The sequence below is a fragment of the Coturnix japonica genome, chromosome 6, assembly GCF_054131305.1.
Source record: "Coturnix japonica strain WE chromosome 6, WE-NBRP24, whole genome shotgun sequence".
NCBI classification, from domain to species: domain Eukaryota; kingdom Metazoa; phylum Chordata; class Aves; order Galliformes; family Phasianidae; genus Coturnix; species Coturnix japonica.
This window is the reverse complement of record NC_140668.1, coordinates 5,925,439-5,947,921: the sequence shown is the minus strand read 5'-3', so window position 1 is coordinate 5,947,921 and position 22,483 is coordinate 5,925,439. Positions and strand designations below refer to the sequence as shown.

Sequence of the window (22,483 nt, the reverse complement as noted above, 5' to 3'; positions counted from 1 at the left end):
TTCAGAATTCAGTACAGTTGGAAGCTGAGGCGCTCAGGGATCTTTTGCTTTGCTCTTAAACCAAGCAGACCTAAGGGTGAGAGAAAAAAAGAGGATGAATCTTCATTAAAACTTGATGTCAGACTTCGAGGTACAAGATTAAAAGCAAGGTCTTAAAATTGCAAACAGACTTAAAATATCATTCTTTTTTTAACTGAATAGGTCCGTGCTTTAGCAACTTAACCTCTTTCTCATTAACTCTCTGTGAGGTGTCCCTGCCTTCAGAGCAAGGTCTAATGCTTCTCTTAGAAGTGCATTTACTGCCTGTGTATTCAGAAGAGAAAACTCAACCTCATCTTTATGACTGTGGTGTATCAATTTGAGATTTTAAGGATCTGGCTTTTTTAGAGTAGTTCTCCCATTTGCAGTTCAGAATGACTACCTGCCTTTATACATCTTTAGAGGTGCGGCTTGCAGAGGTGCAGGAGTATTACTGATGATGTGTACTGATATTTGAAACCAACAGTCATCAACAAATTCACCTGTGGTTGAGTTTTCTTTGCTCACAGCCAGTCACAGGAGAGCTGAGCGTGTTCCATCAAATCTTTGCTTCAGGGTGTGGGCTTGACTACTTTCTGTTCATTTTCCAGGGCTGCATGGCACTAGTATATCTGAAAGGCAGACAACCCAAGCGTTTCTTTCCTCAGACAGTTGTGAGTGCTGGGTGCTTTGCTGTGGATCACTGTGGCAGTGTTTTCTGGCTACGTACGTTTTTAGAACACCTTAGTTATGCTTTGAGGGTCCCATCTTCTACCAGCTCTGTGGCTTTTCCTGAGTTATTCTAGAACTACTTACAGAAACGTTACAGCCCCAGAGTCTGCTTGGAGGAGAAGGTCAAAAGTGTTTGGTCTTGATTGGTGGGAGAGATGTGTGATATTTACACAAACTACTTCAAATTGTGGAACTGATCCTTTCTACAGTAGCACTAATGGATCGTGTATCTCAAAGGTTGTGGCCGAACGTTTAATGGAGCCACTTCAGTTCTTATGTAGAACAAAGGAGCAAATAGTTTCCTTTTTTCTGTGCTCTGGTAGTCAAGCAGTACCCCAGGAGGCAGCTAACAGCTGTCCCACATGCTGACCCCCGTCAAAGAACTGTTTAAAGGTAGAAAAGGAGGTAGAGCTATAACAGAAGTTCAATCCAAAGCATCAGACTTGTGAGCAAGAGAAATACAATTTAATTACGGGTAATCTGTTTAGAGGTAGAGGTGGGGTTTCCTTTACTCTATTGGAATTCCTTGTGGCAAACATTTTCATCACTTGGTTTGAGCTGCTGGGAGTCCCATCCAGGCTGTCACGTAGTCTCACTAATGCTGCAAAGGAGAGAAGACATAAAGCACTTAAAGCAAATACAGTAGCTTGGAACTACGTTGTGAGAAATGCCTTTGGTTTGAGAAGTGAATTTCATTAAATCTTGCCAAATGTAGAAAGCCAGTCTCAGCTTTCCAGTCTCTTTATTTGCTATCAGCACTTGAGATCAGCTTAATATTTTACCTTCACCCTTGGATGCAGAGCATAACGGACAAAACCATTATCTGCGAATGTCATCGCTATTAGGAGAGGAAGAGAAGGAGGAAAGGAGCAAGGGAACAGAGCTGGTGGGGATCTCCAAAAATAAACAGCCTGTAACAGTATGGTCAGAGGGAGTGAGCGAGGTTGGAAAAATCAGTGTCTCATAATTTAATTAAAGTTCTGCATCTCCTTCAGAGCTATGGCTACAGGCTGCCAGGCAGAGGGCTAATATCTAAAGGTCATTCGAATGAGCGAAGATACTAATCACTGGAGGACAAAACTGAACTCTGCCTCCCAGTTCTTGCCTTCTTGGTGAGATTTTACCTTCCTTCCATTATAAATTAGCCTGTGAATGTCATGGGGCAATTGAACTGTCATAGAGTCTCCTCTAGGAAGAACCTCCTTTTGTATCAGAATGATGGAATTGGTAAATTGCAACATGGGCAGAGTAAAGACTGAAGAGTGAGGGTACTGTGACCTATGAACATGTCAGCATGCTGTGTACAAGATGTGCTTGTGAACCAGCCCTACATTCCAGACCACAGTCCATAGCAGAATCTAATGCTGCAATGAGAAACACTGCAATGCAACAGGATCAATTAGTTTTTCTTGCCTCCTTTTCTAAGAGAACATCTAATTTCTTCTTGTGTTCAGAAAGAAGAATAATTTATATATATATTTACAAACTGGCTTTTTGTTTAGTGACTTTTAGAATGGAGTTACGCCTGCTGGAAGGAAACTGTGTATGCACACAAGTTCTTGGCAGAAATACACTTGTAAATCTCAGCTGAGCATCTGTTCTCTTGCAGGTCAGGAAAGGTGAGCCTGCAGGTAACTTTGCCTGAAGGGCTATTAAGAAACATAACAGAAACGGTCATGTTTTTACATAGAATATTTGGTAGAAGCATTCAGTGACTTCTCATGCTTTTGTTACTGGCAATATTTTTCAGCTTTCAGAATGAGCAATGTAGCAGCTGTGGGTTATGAGGAAAAAAGGGAATTCAGGTAACACTGAAACTAGAGTAAAGTCAGAATGAGTCTTGTGATGTTGCCAGAAACCCCAAGATGGCATCAGAGACCTTGTTTTTCTCCATTAGAAACGTATGACATTTTTAGTGGATTTTATTGTTTCTTTGTTTTCCTTTCTTAACCAGTTCTCCATTGTATCTAGTATTTTTTGAAGTATTCCAGCCTTAAGACCTTTTTTCTGCAAGCATTATTTGCAAGGCTCACTGATAACGCTGGATGCAATGCACCCCAGTTGCAATGCGAGATTCTATCTTCAGACCGCCAGATTGTGTCCCCAGGAATACATCTGTACTTATTCTGTGACTAGGAGGCTGGAACAGCAAAGCTGGATGTAACTCTGTAGCTAGAAATTTGTCCAGTACTTACAATAATTAGGCTCTGCAGTGCACACAATCACTAATGAGGGAAATTAGTCAGATTCTGCAAAATTGTACAATGATGTGCTGCTCCTTACAATCAAATATCCTGCAGATTTTTTCACTGATCACTGAGTCAGGAGCAGAATATTTTCAATCCAACTAATGAAAACACTTTCTCAGTGCAAATCTAGGATCCTTATTTAGCTTTTTATCCAGTCTTTGCAGTGAATCTAGGTAATTGTTCCACATAATGATGTAGCATGCATCAAGATCTTCTTGATGTGCTTCAGATAGCTACATTTCTCATGAGCGGAGGAGCTTAAATGAGATATCCAGCTCATCTCATTTAAGTGCATACATATTTCAGGCTGGTCGAAGAGATTCAAGCACCTGTCTTCAATGAGAATGAGTAGGAGTTGGATGTACTTATTTGCTGTGGAGGTTTTGAGAAGCCTTTGCTGTGCACGTAAGCTGGGTGAGTTTTGTAGATAGCGCAGAATTTAGAGCGTTTCCGAAGGTAATTTTGTTTGTAAGTGGTCCTGATTGTGTATGTACTTAAGTAAAGGAAAATCTGCATTTATTTTCAGGGCTGTAACTGTCTGAATTCTGGAAGGAAAGGGGATGATAAAATCTGCATGGTGGTACGCACCTCTGAAATGTACCGACTGTTGATTCATTCCAACCCAGTGTTAAAAGTCTTTGATCTGTGTTTTAATTGGCATTCCCCATCTTTGTGCCAGGTCTTGCCAGAATCAGGAACTCTTTGGAATCAACTTTTGTTTGTGATGTGTTGCTTTGTGATTTCAGCCACCGTTGTTCCTTGAGTGGAGATGATCTGAACAGGCAGTGGCTGACTCCCAGTTCTCAGCTCCATCCAACAATTTACCACACCAAAGGTCTTCTGTATTATCTGCGCAGCATCAACCGGGCCCCTGTGGTGAGTAACTCCCTGTATCTTCTATGGGTTATTGCACGCAGATGGATTATTGCAGTTGTGTCAACAGCCCTGTTTTATGGTTAGAGATGTGGAAAGCATACTATACCGCTATACTTTCATCATTGTGGGGTGTTTTTGAAAGTCTTGGGTTATCTACTGAATCTTCTAACCAACTCCAAACTTCAGAGTCTTCGTGCACCTGCAGAGTGAATACAAATTCCTTACAGCTCCTTAGTATCCTCAAAGTACTTCAGCTAAACTAGATATTGTTAGTAAGTTATTGTTATCTTTCTGGCAATGACAGGAGAAATTCTGTGAAGACATAGTCTGAATGGATCATGCAAAAGCCCAAACTGGAGCAATCTGTGCAATCAGAGAAACACAAGTTAGCTTTCAAAATGGTTGAACTTTTCTGCTGCTTCAGTGAGAAGAAAATGACTTTTTGGGGGAACTACCGGAAGTTCATGAGGGGTGATACTACTGGCATATGTCTGGGATCTGTCCCCATCTGTTCGGTCTTGATGCCCAACAGAATGAATAGTTCTGAGACCTCAGGATAAAAAAAAAACACTGATGGTTTCAAATGTTGATGAACAGAATGGAAGTGGATGGAACAGCAAGTTGGCTTCTTATAGCCCCAGTTAGGCAGGAAATGTCCTAAGATGCACTGTTCACTCTGGTCTTGATGAGAAAATCCTCAGACAAGGTGAAAATGTCTGTGAGTTTCTTTAAGTGAATATTTGTGGAAATATGCTATTTTTGGCCTAAATGACAGCCCTGACATCGAGCTCTGCACTCCAAGGAATCTACTGGAAGTTCAGCTTGTATCTGAGAGTTTATTCCACCTACATTTTCTTTGGGTTTTGAGCTACATCTGATCAGTTTTGTTTTATTGTGCTAATCGTATTGGGCCTTTTTAATTTAAATTTATCATAACCATCCCTGTCACATCCAGATGCATGAAGTTGAACATGCGCCCAGTGGAAGTTTTCATCTTGCTGAGTGAAGTAAGACTATTGATCGTATCATGTCTCTCACTCACAGGCAGTATGTCAGACGTGGTAAACTGATTTTTTCTTTGCCTTTGAAGAGTACATTGATTTTGGTTTATACATGCTCGCAAATGTCTTTTCCCAACTCCAGAAGAAGCTGGATTTCTTCTGCCCTGCACTCACTGCCAAGATGCCATGAAGGCAATTTCACTGATAGCCAAATGATTTCTGTGGAGTGAATTAGTTTAATTTATCTTGGGGATGCGCAAGCAGTTTCTTCAAAGGAAAGGAAAGCTTCTTGAAAGTGAAAAGGAAATAACTTTAAAGTTAGCGGCCTTTCAAACCAAACCCATTTTAATTGGTAACTTCAGCCATAGAAAACAGCCATCTAAGTGCTTTATTTGTTTATTTATTTTTGCTTCTCTTGTTGGTTTTGGAAACCCTAGTAAAAGAAGGGGCTGGATATGCTGTAGTATTGCAACTCTCCACTGAGGGTGGTTTCTTTTCAACTGAGAGCAGCGGGAGTATCAGAGAGCTAAGCTTGGGAGCAGCTAGGACTGAAGGGGAAAGAGATGTTGCTTTTTCCCCTTGAGCATTCGTGGTGAGGAAATGTGCAGTTTGTGAATTACAGTTGACAGTGCACTTGCAGGATGCAACAGGAAAAGTGTAGCTCTTACAGAGGGATCAAGCTGCAGCAAAGAGCAAGTTACTTTTGGAGGGGACAGGAAGATGCTGTTAGGGACCAGGAGACACAAAGCGGTGTTTGCTTTTTGAGATATTCTATCAAGGTTGGAAACAGAATCTGACTGCAAGTACATAGCTTTTTGTGAGCAAAGCATCCTAAACGTGTCTACCTCAGCAGTCTGAGATTGGGTCCTCTCACGAAGCTACTAAGGAAAAAAAAGAGTATTTGCATCCATTTTCTGTCTTGCTTTTCCTTTGTTTTAAAAGCTTCCTGATTCTGTGAGTCATGAGGGGGATTGTTTTTGAGTTTGAAAGCAGTCCTTACCTTTGTGGTGCTCAGTGCTGGCACATTACTTTAAATAGATAAAAATTTGCATGTGTGTCTTGAGTCATACCCCAGTGAACACCAGACTTGGAATTTGACTGTGTGTTGGTGTCACAGCTGTACAAGAAGGATAGAGAGAAAAAAGGGGTGGGTAGGTCTCAAGTTTACCTTGTGGTTGCCCAGGCTTAACCCAAGGAAAGTTCTTCATTGGGTGCTGCAACTATAAAATACAGTTTTGTCTTGGCTGAGTGGTGAGGCTTGAGCTACTCTGTAGAATAAAAATAGAGCAGAAGAATGCATTGTAAAAACAAAAACAAAACGATTTGTCATAAACATTGAGAATAACTGCAGTGCTCAGTAAAATTAATTAAAATGTAGGTATATATGATACACAAATGGAATGGAAACATTTCCAGTAGTGTTGACTTCTCTGCTGTGGAGGTGGGTGGCAGTCATGGATTCATCCCATGGCATGAAATAGTGGTGTTACAGAGCCTGGCTTTTACAATGCTTTACTAATATGGAAGGCTTGTTCCAGACTTGTCACTTAAGGATTCACTCTTGAGATGCAGAATTATGGACCTCCTGCTTATCAGGCAGCACAGCTATCTGAGCAGCTGATCATCCCTGTGTGGTTTCTGATAAGTAATCTTTTAGGTAATAATATATGCATCTTGCATGTTAGTAATTCTGTAAATTGGCAGGTAATTGATACCTGGTTGAGCTGGGATCTCTGCCTCAAAATAGAACCACAGCTATAAAACCTTCTTTGATATTCATAGGAGTAAATTCTAGTTGGTACCTGTGGTTAAACTAATCTATGACTGTATTGCTGGAAGCATAGATGGAACGCTAACTGGAAAAATGCCTGTCATTAAAAGAACCAATAAATGCAGCTGTTTAGAAGGGGGCTTTATGGGATAATTCCCTGTTTTTCAGGCAGTTGCTTGAAGTGTAGGACTGCATAAGCCCCATGTGTTGGACTGGGTGATCCTTTTACAGGTCCTGTCCAACTCAGGATGTTCTGTGGCTATAGCAGTCCTGTTAACTAGGACTTGTGGGATGAATCTGCGTGTGAGTGTCTTAGCATCTCCAATCAACGTGCAGCTTGTCAGAGCAGCTGGAGGAATTTAAATGCTCAGTTCCTTAGGTAATTAAACTTCCTGACTGGCTGCAGCTAAACTGAGTTACTGTATAACTACTAAACAAGCATACTAGGGTAAAACTTGCCTTAACAGTTGGTGGAAGAAGTTGATCTATTCCATCTGTTTCTCTCCTCCTGTCTATGTTTATATAAGAATATGTATCTTTCTTCCTCATCTTTTTAATTGATCCACAGTGCTTCCCTACCTTATGACACCTGTCCCTTTGTCTCTGATAGATGCCTCAGAAAACTATTTAAATGATATCACGATGTTCCTTTCTAATCGGCAATGAATATTGCCTTAAAACAAACCAATTTCTTCTCTTTAGAAATCCTTGTCTTTTCACTGCTGGATTTCTGAATGTTTCTGATAAAGACATGGAGAATATATGTAACAGCAGTGTCTATATTGACTTCATATTCCGGAGGGCAATGAGATTGATTATTATTTAACACTTGGGTCAATATTTTCCTCTTGGGTCATTAAATCGTGATTTTCATTTTTATCAAAGTTGATATGTGCCTATGAAGGCAATCAAAACTTCCATTAAAACCTGGAATGTACCTTGTACCTAGTTTATATGATAGCTGACATGAGAGATGGATTAAATAGATACATTACGTTGTGTGGAATCAGATTATTTGTCTGACAAAGATAATGTCCCGTGCTTTATGTCCAGGAATTCATGTAAGTATCTGACCACATACAATACATTTTTACACAACTGCACAATTACATTTTCCTAAACATTGTGTAGCACAGTTTTTGTGTTTAAAGAAGCCAAGGTGATTAATTGCTGGCAAAAGGTGCAGTTTTAAAATCTCCTGAGGCTAATGCTAGAGTTGAGAAGTCAGAGGAGCCCAACAAATTGCTCCGTTGTATCATAAGTTACCATGAACTCTCAGGTTCCTCGGTTGGCATGGAATCTTGCACAGATGTCATGTTTATTTCTGCTGTGGACAGAAATGCACCGGTGTTGACACTGGATTCATGAGATCATGTCAGTTCCAATAGGTAAAACGAGGTACGGCTGACTAACAAAGTTTGACACTGATTATAGGCTTGGCCCAGAGCTCTGCTCTGAGTTTGTCTGAAGAGCACTGACAAAGGTGTAATTCCTCACATACAATCCTCTAGTATTTATAGTGTCTGTTGTGAAGAACCACAAAGCTTACTTCAGTATTACAGATTTTGCCTTTCTTTCCTCCCTAGGTGTTCTGTGACTACCATGGACACTCCCAGAAAAAGAATGTGTTCCTCTATGGTTGCAGTATCAAAGAGACCTTGTGGCAAGCAGGTTGCGTGGTCGACACAGCAGTTATCACAGAAGATGTTGGCTACAGGGTAGGTCTGCTTTGTTCCTTTCTACAGTTGTTGGCATATATGTGCACCTACATCCCTCTTTAAGATGAGGTCAGATCACAAGTTCTGTTGGTAGGTGCAAACTTGTCTTGCAGCAGAGGAGTAGAGATCCAGAAAAGTTTAAATGATTCCTACTATCTTCATGCACCAGATATCTGCGAGAATATTGTCAATAGGTGGATCTCTAATTCATTTCATTAAGATGCTGTTTTGTTGTCACTGCCGCTGACTAATAGAAATGTTGTATTTTTGTGTTTTATAAGTTCCAAGTATACATGTGCTTCTCTCACCCTCAACTCACGAGAAGTCCCCGTGGAAACACTTGTTTCACAAGGAAAAGCAGGAAGGGTGCTTACAGTCAGAACATCGCTTGTTGTATTTGAAATCAGTGGGCTTGAAAAGGCTGAGGATAGTTCACTGTTACACAAACAGAATTCAAATGCTGCTTTCAGCATCTGGTGCCTGTCTTGAATCTGCAATGAAGAAACCAAGAGCAAGCCTCCAACGGTGTCCAAGAATCTGCAGTGGCCTAGATGAAAGGCTTTGTGATTGCAAAATATGGGAAGTTTCTCTCCTTCCTCCCATGAGTAATTGGGGACGATCCTGCTCTCCATGTATTTACTTCCCAAAAACATGAGCAAAATACCTCAAGAAAATTGTGATTTTTGAACAGCCTTTGCTGTAGCCCTTGATTCGTGGGAGAAAGAGGCATTGTTACTTCCTAATACTTGGCCTCAGATGACATGCGTAGCATTGACATTGGAAAACCCAACTTCAGGATTTCTCCTTTTAATCACCATTCCAGGCCCCTTTGACAGTAATCTCTGAAGGGACCTCAGTAAAGAATCCTAATTCCATTCTGACCAAATGGGAACGGAGGTTTATGGACATGGGCAGCACCCCCGTTTTTGTGCATGCTAAATCCAGCTGTATGAGAGACAGGGAGCATGGTTAAAGTAATGTGTTGTCATAAAAGAATCCTTTGAAAAGATGCGTTTTCACCCTCCCAGAAATACAATTGAAAGGTAATTAATGAGAAAAGCAGAGGGGAAAGAACTATTAGTGTGAAATCCAGTGAAAGCTGGTAAAATGAAAGGAATATTAAATTCAGATTTGATAATGCTTCTAAATGAGTCCTGACTACAGAGACATTACTGTTACCTGCCAGCGTTTTTATTTAATCAAATATAGAAGACTGATTATGCATATAATTTCAATTGTTTTAAAAACTAAACTGGATTAGAGATCTGATTATGGTACTTCATAGCATATATTTACAAAAATCTGTGTGCTGTTTCAGATAAGGACAGAATGAAAACTATCTGAACCTTCACACGCAGTTTAGCTGGATCTCATGATTGTGTTCAGGATTATAATTGTTTGGGTGACTGTGCTTTATTTTTAACCCAGCTCCAGGAAAACCTGGATGTGTTGCTCGGAATCATAATATTTTGCAGCAAATTGTACTTTGAGGGCAATTCAGAAGCAGTGGATGTTTAGTTCAGAGCAAGTAATCAATTTTAAAGATTCCTCTGTTCGGTATTCTCCCAGGAAAAGGAATGCTGTAGTTCTTAATAGCACACTGTAGATCTTGACTTAAGAGTTAGGCTCATGCTGGTCTCAGGTTTGAAATGTAATCTCTCACTTTGTTCCAGTTATCTGTTCACAAGGTTTTTTTCTGCTGATGAATGGACCTTATAGATCTTTATGTCTGTACCTTACAGAACTGGTAGGGTCCATTCATAGCTATAGATTGGATATGCTGAAAATAACATTTACTTTCTTATTACAGAGGTATGTATGATTATGATGTTTGCAGTGGATATCGCAGAACAGTTTAGGCCAAAGATTTTATCTTCTGCGTCAGTCATCCTTTAAGAGAAGACCAGCTATTAAATGTTATTTTCTCAATTTTGATGAAACCAAGCAGTCCTGTACAGAACTGTGATGTAAAGCTCAACAGAGTGGAACTAGAATTGCTTAGAATCAATCAGTTTCACTGATTGTTATTGGAAAGTGAAATTAGCTGGTTGGCTTTCACTGCCCAAACTGAATGAAATTTGAGGGTCAATGCCATTAGCAATGAGCAGAAACTCCTTCTGTATGATTCCATTCCATTCAGAAGTTTAAGAAAGCTGTCATCAAAGAAATAATGAACGTTCTTATTTTACAAGCTCTTCACTGGATGGTCTTTGGGCATGTACTGGGATGCAAGCACAAAGGTTTATATGCACATATGTGCTTTTGTATGTAAATGCCCAATTTCTACACCGAGTACACCTAGTGTTAAGGTATCTAGTATATACTTTTACAGTTAGCATGAAGAAGTGTTGCATCCACACTGATAGAAATATTTGATAGCGCTGTGTATTAGCAGTGTTTATAGGCTGCTGTTGAGAAAAATGATTTCTAGAATAAGAAAATCACTCAGAGCTAAGAGGTAATTTTACTGAATTTTCATATTTACTCTTTATTGCCGCTTTCTATACAGAGTGCATTCAATGTACCATTTGATCCCAGATGAGAATAGTTTGGTTTATTTCACAATGCAAGATAGTTAAATGCTAAGCTCTATTTTCCTATAATTATCTGTGACCTTCAGTGGGATTATGCATTCCCCTTCTTTGCTGTGTGCTGTGTTCAAACAAAATTCCTCCTATAGCTGAATCCCTTGTCAAATTGTGAGGAGGAGCTGGAAAGGAAAGAATGGAAACATTGTGCGCTGAGCTATGACTGCAGCCCTCTAGGCAGAACAGGAAAATGTAGTTAATGTTGAAGCAGCTTAAAAAATAAAGCTTCATAAGTGACTTCAGCAGTCCAAAACTATAGGATGTGCAAAGACATCATTTTGGATGGGATGTACCAAATGTACTTACAGCATTTTTGTCTGTGACTGGGGACAAAAAAACAAACAAACACAACAAAACATTAGAATATGAAGATTTCACTTGGGATGAAGATGAGTCCAGTTTGGCACTAACTGGAACTATCACAGTGACAGTTTCTACAGGTAGCTTTGGTGATACGCGCTTTAAACAGCATAGGCCTCTTGTAGATGTATTTGTGATATAAATGCATGTACATCTGTTTGATTCATTTTCTCATTGCTGATACTTTCTTATAGACTCTTCCTAAAATCCTGGACAAAGTGGCCCCTGCATTTGTCATGAACAGCTGCAGCTTCCTTGTAGAAAAGTCCCGCGAGTCAACAGCCCGGGTGGTGGTATGGCAAGAAATGGGTGTGCTGAGGAGCTACACCATGGAGAGCACGTACTGCGGCTGCAGCCATGGTCTCTACAAAGTAAGTACCTCTTCCAAAGAACTACATGGCACACTCCTTCTAATGTGTGTCTAATGAGCTTGGGAGAATAGAGAGTGCTGTTTTTATGCTGTTTGGTATTGCCAGCTTCCTTCTATAATATAAGTGTAGCCATTCTACTGAGTTTCTTCTCAGTTAAATCCTTCCACGATCCTTCACTTTTAATCTTCCATGCCAGGGAAGTAGGTTCCTTGCTACGAGGTTTCATTTGACAGTGAAATAAAAAGAAATTCCAGTCTAATGCCAAAAATATTGAGCTGAATGAAGGAGTGTTTTTGAGATGATACAGACTGTGTCTTTATAATGGTATTCACAGTAGATCTGAGGTAATTAACATGAATATTAGGAGTCGTACACTTCCTGTTGCAGTCTATCTGGGCATTTGCTTGGCTAAACTTAAGAGCCTGCACTGAGAATTCTGCACTTGGAGTTTGTTACTGACAGCCAAAGGTAGCTCATCTATGAGCTGAAGCCACAGCTTTAACTGTGAACTAAATGGAGCTAAATTTCTTACCAAATGATGTTCCAGATACTGTGGGAAGGGCTGTACTTGTGCTGAGTGCATCAGAGACAGGAGCCTCTTGGCACTTTTTAAGTGCATGGTTTGAGCTCTGGTAATTGTATTTAGCTGTACATAATTCTCCACTTGCTCAGTTGGTGAATTCTTTTTGTTCCTTTCCCAAACCTGTTGCTTTCCATGGAAGGGATTCTGTGCTCCACCTTATTTCTCCCACTAGGGAGCAATCCTTATCTATACAGCATTAATATGTGGTTAAGGATCCGAAAAGACCCTTAAGGAAAAAGCCATTGTTACAAATAACAATTAATAAGACGTTCAAATTATTCTTTGCAAGTTCTATGTTAATCCTTTTACATTCCATAGAATGTGGCCAGCAAGTACTCAGCTACTGTTTTAACAGTGCTCTACTATACTCACATCATTTCTTAGATAGAAAAGGCAGAAGAAATATCTGAAGATGGTTTAAAGAAAGAGAATATAACTGCCCTGAGCATTACACCTAGTGCTCCCTACTCTGAGAAGTGCTGATGGGGTGCAATAGGTACCACAGGTTGTGGTGGGGTTTTAAATTTCCTTCAGACAGTGGGGAGAAATTCTACCTTGACTAATGTCAGTGGCAAAACTCCTAGTGATCTCCATGGAGAATTTAACTCATTTCCTAGATAATCTGAGTAACATCTAAAAGCAGTTGGACATCAGGTTATATCAGTGTCTAATGATTTGTTCTCTACTTCCTTCAGTATTTTCAACCCAAGTTTGCATAAGTTGTGCCAGCAGATCTAAAATGTTTTATGCAACGTTCTCCCAAGTGCACCACCACTCAGTAAGCTGGTGGTCAGGCTTCTAATGGTGTTGGTAGCAGTTCTGGATCCTGATCTTTGACTTTCTTCCTTCTTGAAAATGGTGAAAATAATGGTGAATGTAGCTGCTTTGCTGACTGTAAACTGAGATACAAACTTCTTGTGCTTGAAGTTGCACATATCTGATAGGGAGTTTGCAAAGGATTTAGGAAAAAACAGAGGAAGGCTTTGTAGAGACTGTAAGAAGCTTAAATATTAAATACACAGGGCTGTCAGGTAAGCCCCCTCTCACCACAGAGCAATGTTGTAGGAGGGCTGAGGTAACCTGTCTGATAGAGAGGCCCAGAAAAGAAGTTCCTAAAGTTTTTCGATTGCACGGTGTGTGGCATATCATGTATAGAAATGTGACTTTCATTTCTAAAGCAGTTTAGTGAGTGAAAAATAAGGCATGAATTTGTTACTAGTGATATGTAAATGAGAAACAGTTGTGACCCCAGCCTCGATTAAAAGTCATTTGATTTCAAATGGGTATGGGGGGAGGGCAGAAATGAGAGCAAAAGAAAAGATGACTTGTCTCTGTTGAATCTCCCTGTCTGTGTGATCAATGGAAATGCAATAAGCCATCTACCCTTAAGGAAGAGAAACATAAAACTAAAGAAACTATTGATCTTATCTAAGGTTTTATTCAACATAAAGAAGAAGAAAAGAAGGGGAAAAAAAATCCAGACTCTCTTTGATTTTGTCTGGATTGTCCAATTGAGTCTTAGAACAGCAGTGTCTCCATTTGAAAGCTGCCTAAAACAAAGCAGTCCATTTCAACAAGGAATTCTCCTTCCTACTTCTACCAGTTTACAATCTCACAATCAAAAAGTAATCAGAAACTGCCTATCATTTCTCTCCCAGTGTGAATGCAGTCTGTATTAACTCCCTCACTGGACCTATTGCCCTCCAGGTTTGTATTACTGTCCTCCTTTTGCAGGATTTTGTTGAGCCATCTTGTCTTATTTGGTTTGCAGAATACTGAATATAAGGCTGTGCCATAGAAAGCTCTATTCAGTACAGTCGGGAGCAAATATTGGCCCAAAAGAATCAAATCTGCACTGACGCATATGGATATTCTCCTAAGTTTCTTCAGTGTGATTCATTTTTAAACTGGCATAGCTCTTTGTTTTACCATATCCTATTGTACTACACTTTATTCTTCTTGATTCTTGGCTGACTAGTTAAGACGCCTGTAGTAACGTACTACACTGGGATGTTCAGATTACTAACTGTATTCACCATCCTACGAGTTTGATGTATTTTGAGCCATGTATACATTTGCGTTCCAAAACAGATATAGTAGAAACATGGCAAATCTCAAAACTCAGCTCCGTGCTCTCTCAGTACATGTGGTGTTGGAAAGGCATTTTCCTTGACATGTTGTGCCTGGTAGAGGAGATGAAGTACTGATGTAAATAGACTTCAGCTTCTTGCTTCAAAGGGATACACGCAACAAGGAGTAACAAATGAGTTTTTAAATTATTCCAGATATTTTGACAGTACCCTTTGAAGGAGATTTTACTGGTGACGTGGATCCCTTTTTGAAGAAAGTCTTTGGGAGAGTCAAGAGAAAAAATTAATTCTGTCCAGTCTAATGCTTCTGAATGAGGGGAATTGAATGCCCCAACTTTTATTATCCGACTTGATGAGAGGGAAAAGCCATCCATTTGCAGAGATGATGGAATCAGGGAGAGCAGCACCGAGCAGAGTGGCCATACGTTCATAAGAAATTGTTGATAGTTGTTCAAAACACCTTTGAAAGGAGGATTTGGGGAATTTCAGGAACGCTCTTCCATAGAACCCATCTTCATGTTGGAAAAGTTTTTCTTCTTTTGAGTCCAACTACTCAATTCACTGAACTGGTAAAGCAAGCTAGAGGTGAGGAAAAACTGATGTTGTTTTGTTGGTTGGTTGGTTGGTTTGATTTGATTTTGCTTGCATTCTCTCCAGTCATTTACAGTAGGAGAAATTAGAGGTAAAATTGTGCCTGATGTAACGGCAGCAATTGGCAGGTGGAGCCTGGCCAGAGTAACTGTCAAAAGTCATGGCCTGTCTAACAATTAGAAGCCCCCATCTCTACAAAACTCACCCCAGATAAATTGTGAGAGTGAATGTCCCTGAAGGTTCTGTGAGCCATCTTCGTGTGAGCGAGGATGTGACATTAGTCATGTAACGTGTGTTCCACAAATCATGTGCCATCTTGCTGAAGTCTGTCTCGTTCTGTTTAGAAGGTTAATAAATTGCATTTTTTTGTTTTTCCTATGCTATACTGGCATAAAACCAAGATAACTTTCTTGTTAGATAAGAGCCAATAGTTTGTATTTCGGAGATGGAAGTACTTAAATGCTGAGGGATAAAAGGACGGAGCTGCTGATAAACGGGTAGCAGAACTGGATGAAAAGCTCTGCATCCTGGCCCCTTATACAGTAACTGCAGAGATGAGAGTCTAATAAATGGGAAGAGCTACCATTATCCATCCCCTGTAACCTGGCTAGCATTTACTGAATTATTTTATACAAGTAATGAACCAGTGAATTGCCGTGAAAGTGTGGCAGAAATAAAGCAGTATGCCAAGATGAAAGCCTTTCCTCTTGCTACTCTTTCAGAGGTGGACTGCTCTGGTTTGACCCATTTCTGTCCAAAATAACCAAATTGTTACTAATACATCATTTGTCCCTGAAATTGCAGTTCTGTTTCTTTATAGTTATCTATAGGCAATGAAAGATTTTCTTTATCTTCCTTATTATTGCGTATCACATATTATATTTCTGTGGAATTTTTATGTATGCCTTATTCATAAGCAGTTTATTACAGTCGATAGTCAGAAATTGGGTTGTTTTGAGGGAGTTTGCAGTCGCATAACGTTGTCTTACTGGCATACAGAAGCAATGATATTCTTGTATATCATTCTTGTAATTGGATGCCTAGTGCACAAACTTGCAAATAATTTTAATTTGGACTCATGCCAGTATTCAGGCACCAACAGAAATGGTTGCAGCAATGTTCTTGCCACAGAGCGTATTTGATAAGTACTTGCAGAAGGGAAATGAAAAGAGATGGAGTTTATTCTGGGCTTTCTGATGAGCATTCCAGTAAATTGTTTACATCATCTTTGAAATCTGAGGCTTTTCCTATTTCTGGTTTCCATTGTCTCCCACGTTTTACACTTTTCCTAAGTATGAGTAAGTTTCACAAGCATCCAGAAGTTTCTATCCAAAAAATCATCTCTAAAACGTGCATCTAGTGAACCCTCTGAGGCCTGGGCACGTCATTCAAAAGCAGATGCTAAGAAATATAGAAGAATGTTTTTTTGTTTTTTTTTTTCTAAATAGTTCTGCTTCCAGTTCTGGTCCAAAATGATTCAAATTGGAAGCAGCTGTAATTGTAAGAGAAGTATAAGAGAAAAACAAATAGTTATCTTGTAGTAATCTAAGGAGTGAAGGATTAAATTAAGGTTTTCTGCTCATTGTGTTTTCTTTAGTTGTTGCCCATTGCAAACGTTTGCATCCTGTTTTCCGTATTTTCATGCTCCTTTTGTGCCCACCAATCCTTTTCAGTAAATTGTGATTCAGTTTTCAAGATATTCTAATGGTACCTTTTAGTCTTGATGATTTCACTTAATGCAACGATATAAAGGTTAATGGCATTTAGGAAATGAGCAAAGGCACATGGGAAAGAGCAAACCAACCAGGAGACGGTGAGCATTCATCTTCCTTGGATGGCCAGAGCAACATAATGATTAGTCTGCAAGCACAGCACCAGGGCTTGTGGCTTGCAGCCACAAACCTGTATTTTCTGGTCCTCTTAGGCTGGATTGAGTCAGATGAGCAAAGTCTTGGATGAGAACTCTCCACGGACTTGGCAGAAAAAATGAGTGTTATATCCTAACTCGGATTTTGTTGATATAAACAAAAGGAGAAATGTATATGGCCTTGAACTACAGAGAAATGAAAAATCAGCTGACTTCTCAGCCTTTTGGAACCAATTTCAAAGCTGATCAAATAGGATCTCGACTTCTCCAACTCCTAAATAAACAGAGTAGCACAATCTGAGCCCTTTGGAAGTAATAGCATCTTAAATCAGTTCCTTTGTCTCTGTTGTTGATAGATTATCGAGGGCTGTCTGTCAGTGTAACTGGAGAACAGGTTCCCTCCCTTGTTGTGGTTTGTAATTGCTTTGTGTTTTGTTGTTAGTGGTGTTTTTTAGGTTTTGTTTTTTTTTTTTTCTTCAGCACAACAGAAAGTAATGATGGGATGAGGTCATTGTAGATCTGACTTTGCAGAGTTGGAAGCATCTAGTTCTGTGGAGGTACACTAGACATGGATGTATTTGGAACAGCAAAGCAGAGCCATCATGTGCTCCCCTCTTTCTCTCAACTCTTTTCCACTACTGTATATAATCGATCAGTTGCTGTAGCTCTGATGTTTACCACTTCTGTTTGGGGCTTAGTCTTAAAGGGCTTGTTCCAACAAATCCCTGCGTTTCTTTCCTTTTACTTGCAAATGATGTGAGCATCTCCTAGTTAGCAGCTGGTTTATTTGTTAAACCAAGGAACACAGCAGATTCTGTGGGACCCAGGAAAGGAAAACAGATGTTACCTTGATTCTGTACATTTCTGAATGCTGATATTTCTCTTTTTTCCCCTTCCAATATACCATAAACAGCTGATACCTGTTTTGTTTGTTTGTTTTCTCCCTCAACTACTTCTAAACCTTTCTAGATGCTTGGTTGCAGCCCAGTCTTCCCATACTCTTGGGAAGAAAGGTGGTAGTAGGTACAGATTGGAAAGAGTTATCGAGCTGCTTCCCTAGAAGCTTTTTATTTTATTTCCCTAGGAAATAAAAAGCCAGACTACATGGAATCAGAAATGCAAGTATTCAGTCATACCCATTTTCTGGGAGTTGTGGATGGGATTAGATCGAAGATTCCCAGGTGCTGACATTGCAAACCCAGACAACTTAGATGTTAGAATCAAAAAATTCATTTGCAATTAATTAATTTATGGTTGCATGGAAAAGATGCTGCACTTTGGATGAAATGTTACTCTTTCTGAAGCCCACTGAACAGTTCTGAACGGTGCAGCCTTGAATATAAGTGGGATTTAAGTCTGCTAATGAAAAGAACTCTTGGGAAGGATGTGAGACAGAAAAGCAAAATTCCTAATGAAAACTAGCTGTAGTATTCTGGCAGTGTCTCTTTAAAAGTCTAAATATCATTGCACATCATCCTTTCAAGTTTTCAGTGGAATTACAGCGGCTAGGTTTTTGATTTCTGATGTCTCTCTTGCTTGTTAATCTGGTCCCATGTGGATTTATTGTACAAATCTATTTGGCAGCTGAAAATTGCCCTTTGATGAAGCTCATAGTCTAATCATGAACTCCTCAGGCATGGCAAATAAGAATGGGAGGTTGCAAAAGCACAGGCTAGAGGAGCCACGTTTGTCTTTTACTCTGCATGGATTTTAGAAGCATCTAAATTTCAAAGTCTTTTATACACAGGATTTTCTGCGAAGATTGATTTTTACCCCTCTTAGCATCATAACATTTGCCATGCTGGATCAGACCATTGGTCCATATGATCAGGTATCCTGTCTCATACAGTGTTTGGTTCCTCGTGGCTCCTAAGAGAACAAAACCAGGCTGTAGTGCAACTGATTCAATTACACTAAGACATGGAAAAGAAGAAATAATCCTACCGGCCCACCTGACCTGCCTCCTTTCTGCTTCATATGCTGCAGCATGAGGCCTGATTATTTCGAGGGTGTGGTAATGATAATGAGCAACTTTCTCTGTTGATAATTATGGCACTTTTCTGTCCCCTTTCGTAATATTTTCCCACACGGGATTTCCTGCAGCAGTGAACTCCACTAGTTCATACTAGTGATATTAGTGGTATTGGATATGCTGTCCAATATTGAATGTAAACTATATATTGAAATTTAATCTCACTTCCTCCTCCATTCTGTCCCTCCACTGATTTCTGCACTGTACTTCTCACAGCTGCTGTAGCTCCCAGGTTCTTTAATCTGCTGTTCTCTGCCACATCCACTGTTGTCTTTATTCATGGATGATCCAATCGTAGGTCCCTTGGTCTTGTCAAAAAGAAATCAAACTAACTCTATTCATTCTTGCCAACTTTGAAATCTGTAGGTGCATCCTTTCTTCTTCTTTTTTTTTCTCATCCAGTTCTTGTCTCTTTGGTCTTTCCTTTTTTATGTTCCCAATTGAGATTTATATTTTTTTTTCATATGTGCTAAGCTCCTGTACTGATAGCATTGTCTTTCCTCTTTCCCTTCTTCCACAACACTTATTTCAGCTTATGGTCCCAGAAAGAACCATCAGCTCTTCTGGTTTTGACCTCCTATACTACATAGGCAGCTTTGTACCAAACCCTCGTGTTTGTGTAAGATTTTTCATAGAAGAAAGAATTCAGACTGGATTTGAGAGCATCACATGATTGGAAATCCATCTGGTCCCCTGATATTTTGTTCCAGGGATCAGAAAGTGCTAAATATTATTTCCTTGTACGAATTTGAATTCGTCTGCCTGCTATTTTCAGATGTACTCTAGTTTTTTCTCTGTTGGTTTAAAGAGAGATTTAGTAACTTGCAGGTTCTTCTCTTAAAAATACTTACAATGCAACCAAGTTACCTTTCTGTTTTGATAATTAATTAAAACAGGCTGAATTCTATAATAGTTTGTATGAGAATGTGCAGGTAAGTACCTCTGAATTAGCTAAAGGAGCAAGTGGAAAGTCCTGTGCTAAACCACATTAAGCCACATGTCAACACTCTGAAGCAGAATTAAGGTGGCCTTAATTAAATTTGGCTTAACTCATTTCCAAAGTAAATTAAACCAAACTGAATTGCAAACACTTTAATTCTGAATAACGGAGGAGAAATATGTGTTTCTGAATGTGATAAACTTACAGATGAAAGAGGTTGCTTGTGCTGGGTAATCTATGAGGCAGAGAAGGCAATATGTTTAGACATGATATTTCTGGAGCTTCATGGCTTATCTTTAGGTAAGAGGCTCTGTTGTATACCACATATGGATGACAAAGAGAAACCTGCTATATTCTAATTTTTGTCCAAGGAAGAAATTTTTGATGCATGTGATGCCAGATGGTGGCTATCTGCAAGTGAAGATGCATGGTCAGAAAAGAGAAATTACAGCACACAGCCTATGGAAATGCAGACATTAGGGACAATTAAAAAGTGATTCACATACATACTATAAGTGGGGACAGATGAGAGGTGAACGAGCTGAAGACAGTAGAGATCAAAGAAGTTGTTGGCTACTCATAGTTGTGAGAGAAGGAGAATTTGGAGACATCCAAGTGCTGATGTTTTGCAGTATTTCTTTTACTCTCAGACACTCAAGACAGGCAGCTTCTGGAGTATAGAATATTAATCTTTGATGAATAGCTGCTGAAGTGAGACAAGGAATCGTTAAAATATTTTCAACCAAGTAATTATCATAAGCGAGTTCCACTTAGAAAAATGGACAAAGGAATAAACAAGTGTAAGTGTGATTTGGCGTCACACTTTCTTCTTAAAGCAAACAAATATGATACCAAGAGGAGCTTAGATGATGCATGTGGAAATGAGTGCAGTTGTGTGTCATGGGATACGTACGGTTCTTGGTGAAAAGGAAAGATGTATTATTGTTATTATCTAACAACTTTTTAGAGCTGAAATTGAGAGAAGGAAGAAAAGATGGAAAGGTAATGGTTGTGTAAATGATGGATAAACCGAACTGCTTTCCAGTGGTCATAGAGGAGAGTGGTCATAGAGACTTCTGTCTAGGTGTTATGTACCTGAGATTTTGTGTAGGCAGCAGTAAATTCTATTACAGATTCCGAACATTACAGATGATTATTTTCTAGTACAAAAGATGTTGTATCCAATATAGCTCTATTCTGGACCACACTATGATAGGAAAGGGTGAAATAATCTTCGGTGTGAGAGTTGGTGGTTACCTAGACACCAGTGATCATGACCCAATTACGTTTAATAAGGGCAGAGCGCATCATTTCTATTAACATGTGTTCATGTATGTTTTTCCCTTAATATGGGATAATAGTCCAGGACTGAGGATGTATTATAAATAAAGCAGACCACAAGAGGAAGAAAAAAAAGATTACGGAGGTATTATAAATTTTAAAACCAATGTTTTTAAAATAGTTTCTGTTACATATCACAAAAAAAGCTTAATCAAGAATTGAGAACACATTTAGTTAAACCCAACTTGGTATAATAGTAAAGAGAAGGTGATAATTAGAGCATAGAGGACAGTGAATCATAACACTGATGAAGAATCTATGTAATAGATGGATTGTCAAGAGGTGGATTTCACTTCTTTTAGTCTGTTTCCTTTTTGCCAGTACTAATTGTTTACTAGAGATTCTGACAGATACGAGTAAACAGTGGTAGAGGCCATTTACCTAATCATGATCAAGATATTCTGAGGTGAAAAATGCATAGGTTAATTCTCTGTGAACAAAAGAAAAAGGGGAAAAAGGGTATCAGCCAAAGTAATGTAGGAATTAGATGTGGGAAGCTAAGAAAGTAACTGAAAATTCATGGCAATTGCTACTAAAGACAGTAAAAAAGAATTCAATGCAATGACTGGAAAAGAAAAAGCTATTCTTCTTATGACGTCTGATCAGAAATGTAACCTAAAACCCAAGGAGTTCTTTCTGAGAAGAGCCGCCTGAAGCCTGGTGTACTTCACAATTAAGTTCTGCCTTGGATTAAATAAGTTTTTCCCAAAGTATTCCTAACCAAATCTCTTACTGCGTGCCACCTCTTCTTGGCTATTGCGAAAAGTTTCCTTTGGTGGTGCTGGAAGTAGCAGGTGAACTTACACAAGAATATTAAATCAGAGATTCACTCAGAAACAAAATGAGAAAGGCGATTTTCAATGAGTTTGAAAACGATATTGCAAATGAGTCTGTGAGAGGAGTACAGCTACATACAATGGGAATAAAAAGCCCTGAAACACTGTCCATTTTGCAGTAGCTTATTCCTGGTAGAGATGACTTCTTTTACTAAGTAGGGTTTTAAGTATGTGTATGTTTTTGCCACATGATCAGAAGGACGGTTAGCATCTCAGTGGGAAGTATTCCTTTAAAAGCTGATGGCCAGCAGGCTACAAGTGGAAAGACTTGTTCTGACTTGGAGATAAATATAAAATGCTGTTAGCTTGTGAGGGAGCTGAGAATTGAATTAAGTAGTTTATTTGATTTGAAATGCTAATTCTGTGTGAAAACAATGGAGGACCAGCACTTGTTAAGATATTTCCTCTGCCACTTTCTTTTTCTGTTATATTATGCCTTCAATTCCATTGTATTATTGTCTGTCTTGTGTTCTTTTTCCCAGCATTGAGAAGTAATAGAGTTGGATCTGACTTGTCATC

The 22,483-nt window shown here is 39.3% G+C and overlaps 1 protein-coding gene across 1 annotated transcript in view; it reads left to right on the top strand.

The window, feature by feature from the left end:
- LOC146760311 (cytosolic carboxypeptidase 4-like) overlaps positions 1-22,483 on the top strand; it is a 94,176-nt gene that overhangs the window by 29,837 nt on the left and 41,856 nt on the right. Inside the window, exons 2-4 of the mRNA XM_085550805.1 lie at positions 3,746-3,875; positions 8,234-8,365; positions 11,508-11,684. Coding sequence (XP_085406931.1) covers positions 3,746-3,875; positions 8,234-8,365; positions 11,508-11,684 — 439 coding nt within the window. The remainder of the gene's footprint in view (positions 1-3,745; positions 3,876-8,233; positions 8,366-11,507; positions 11,685-22,483) is intronic.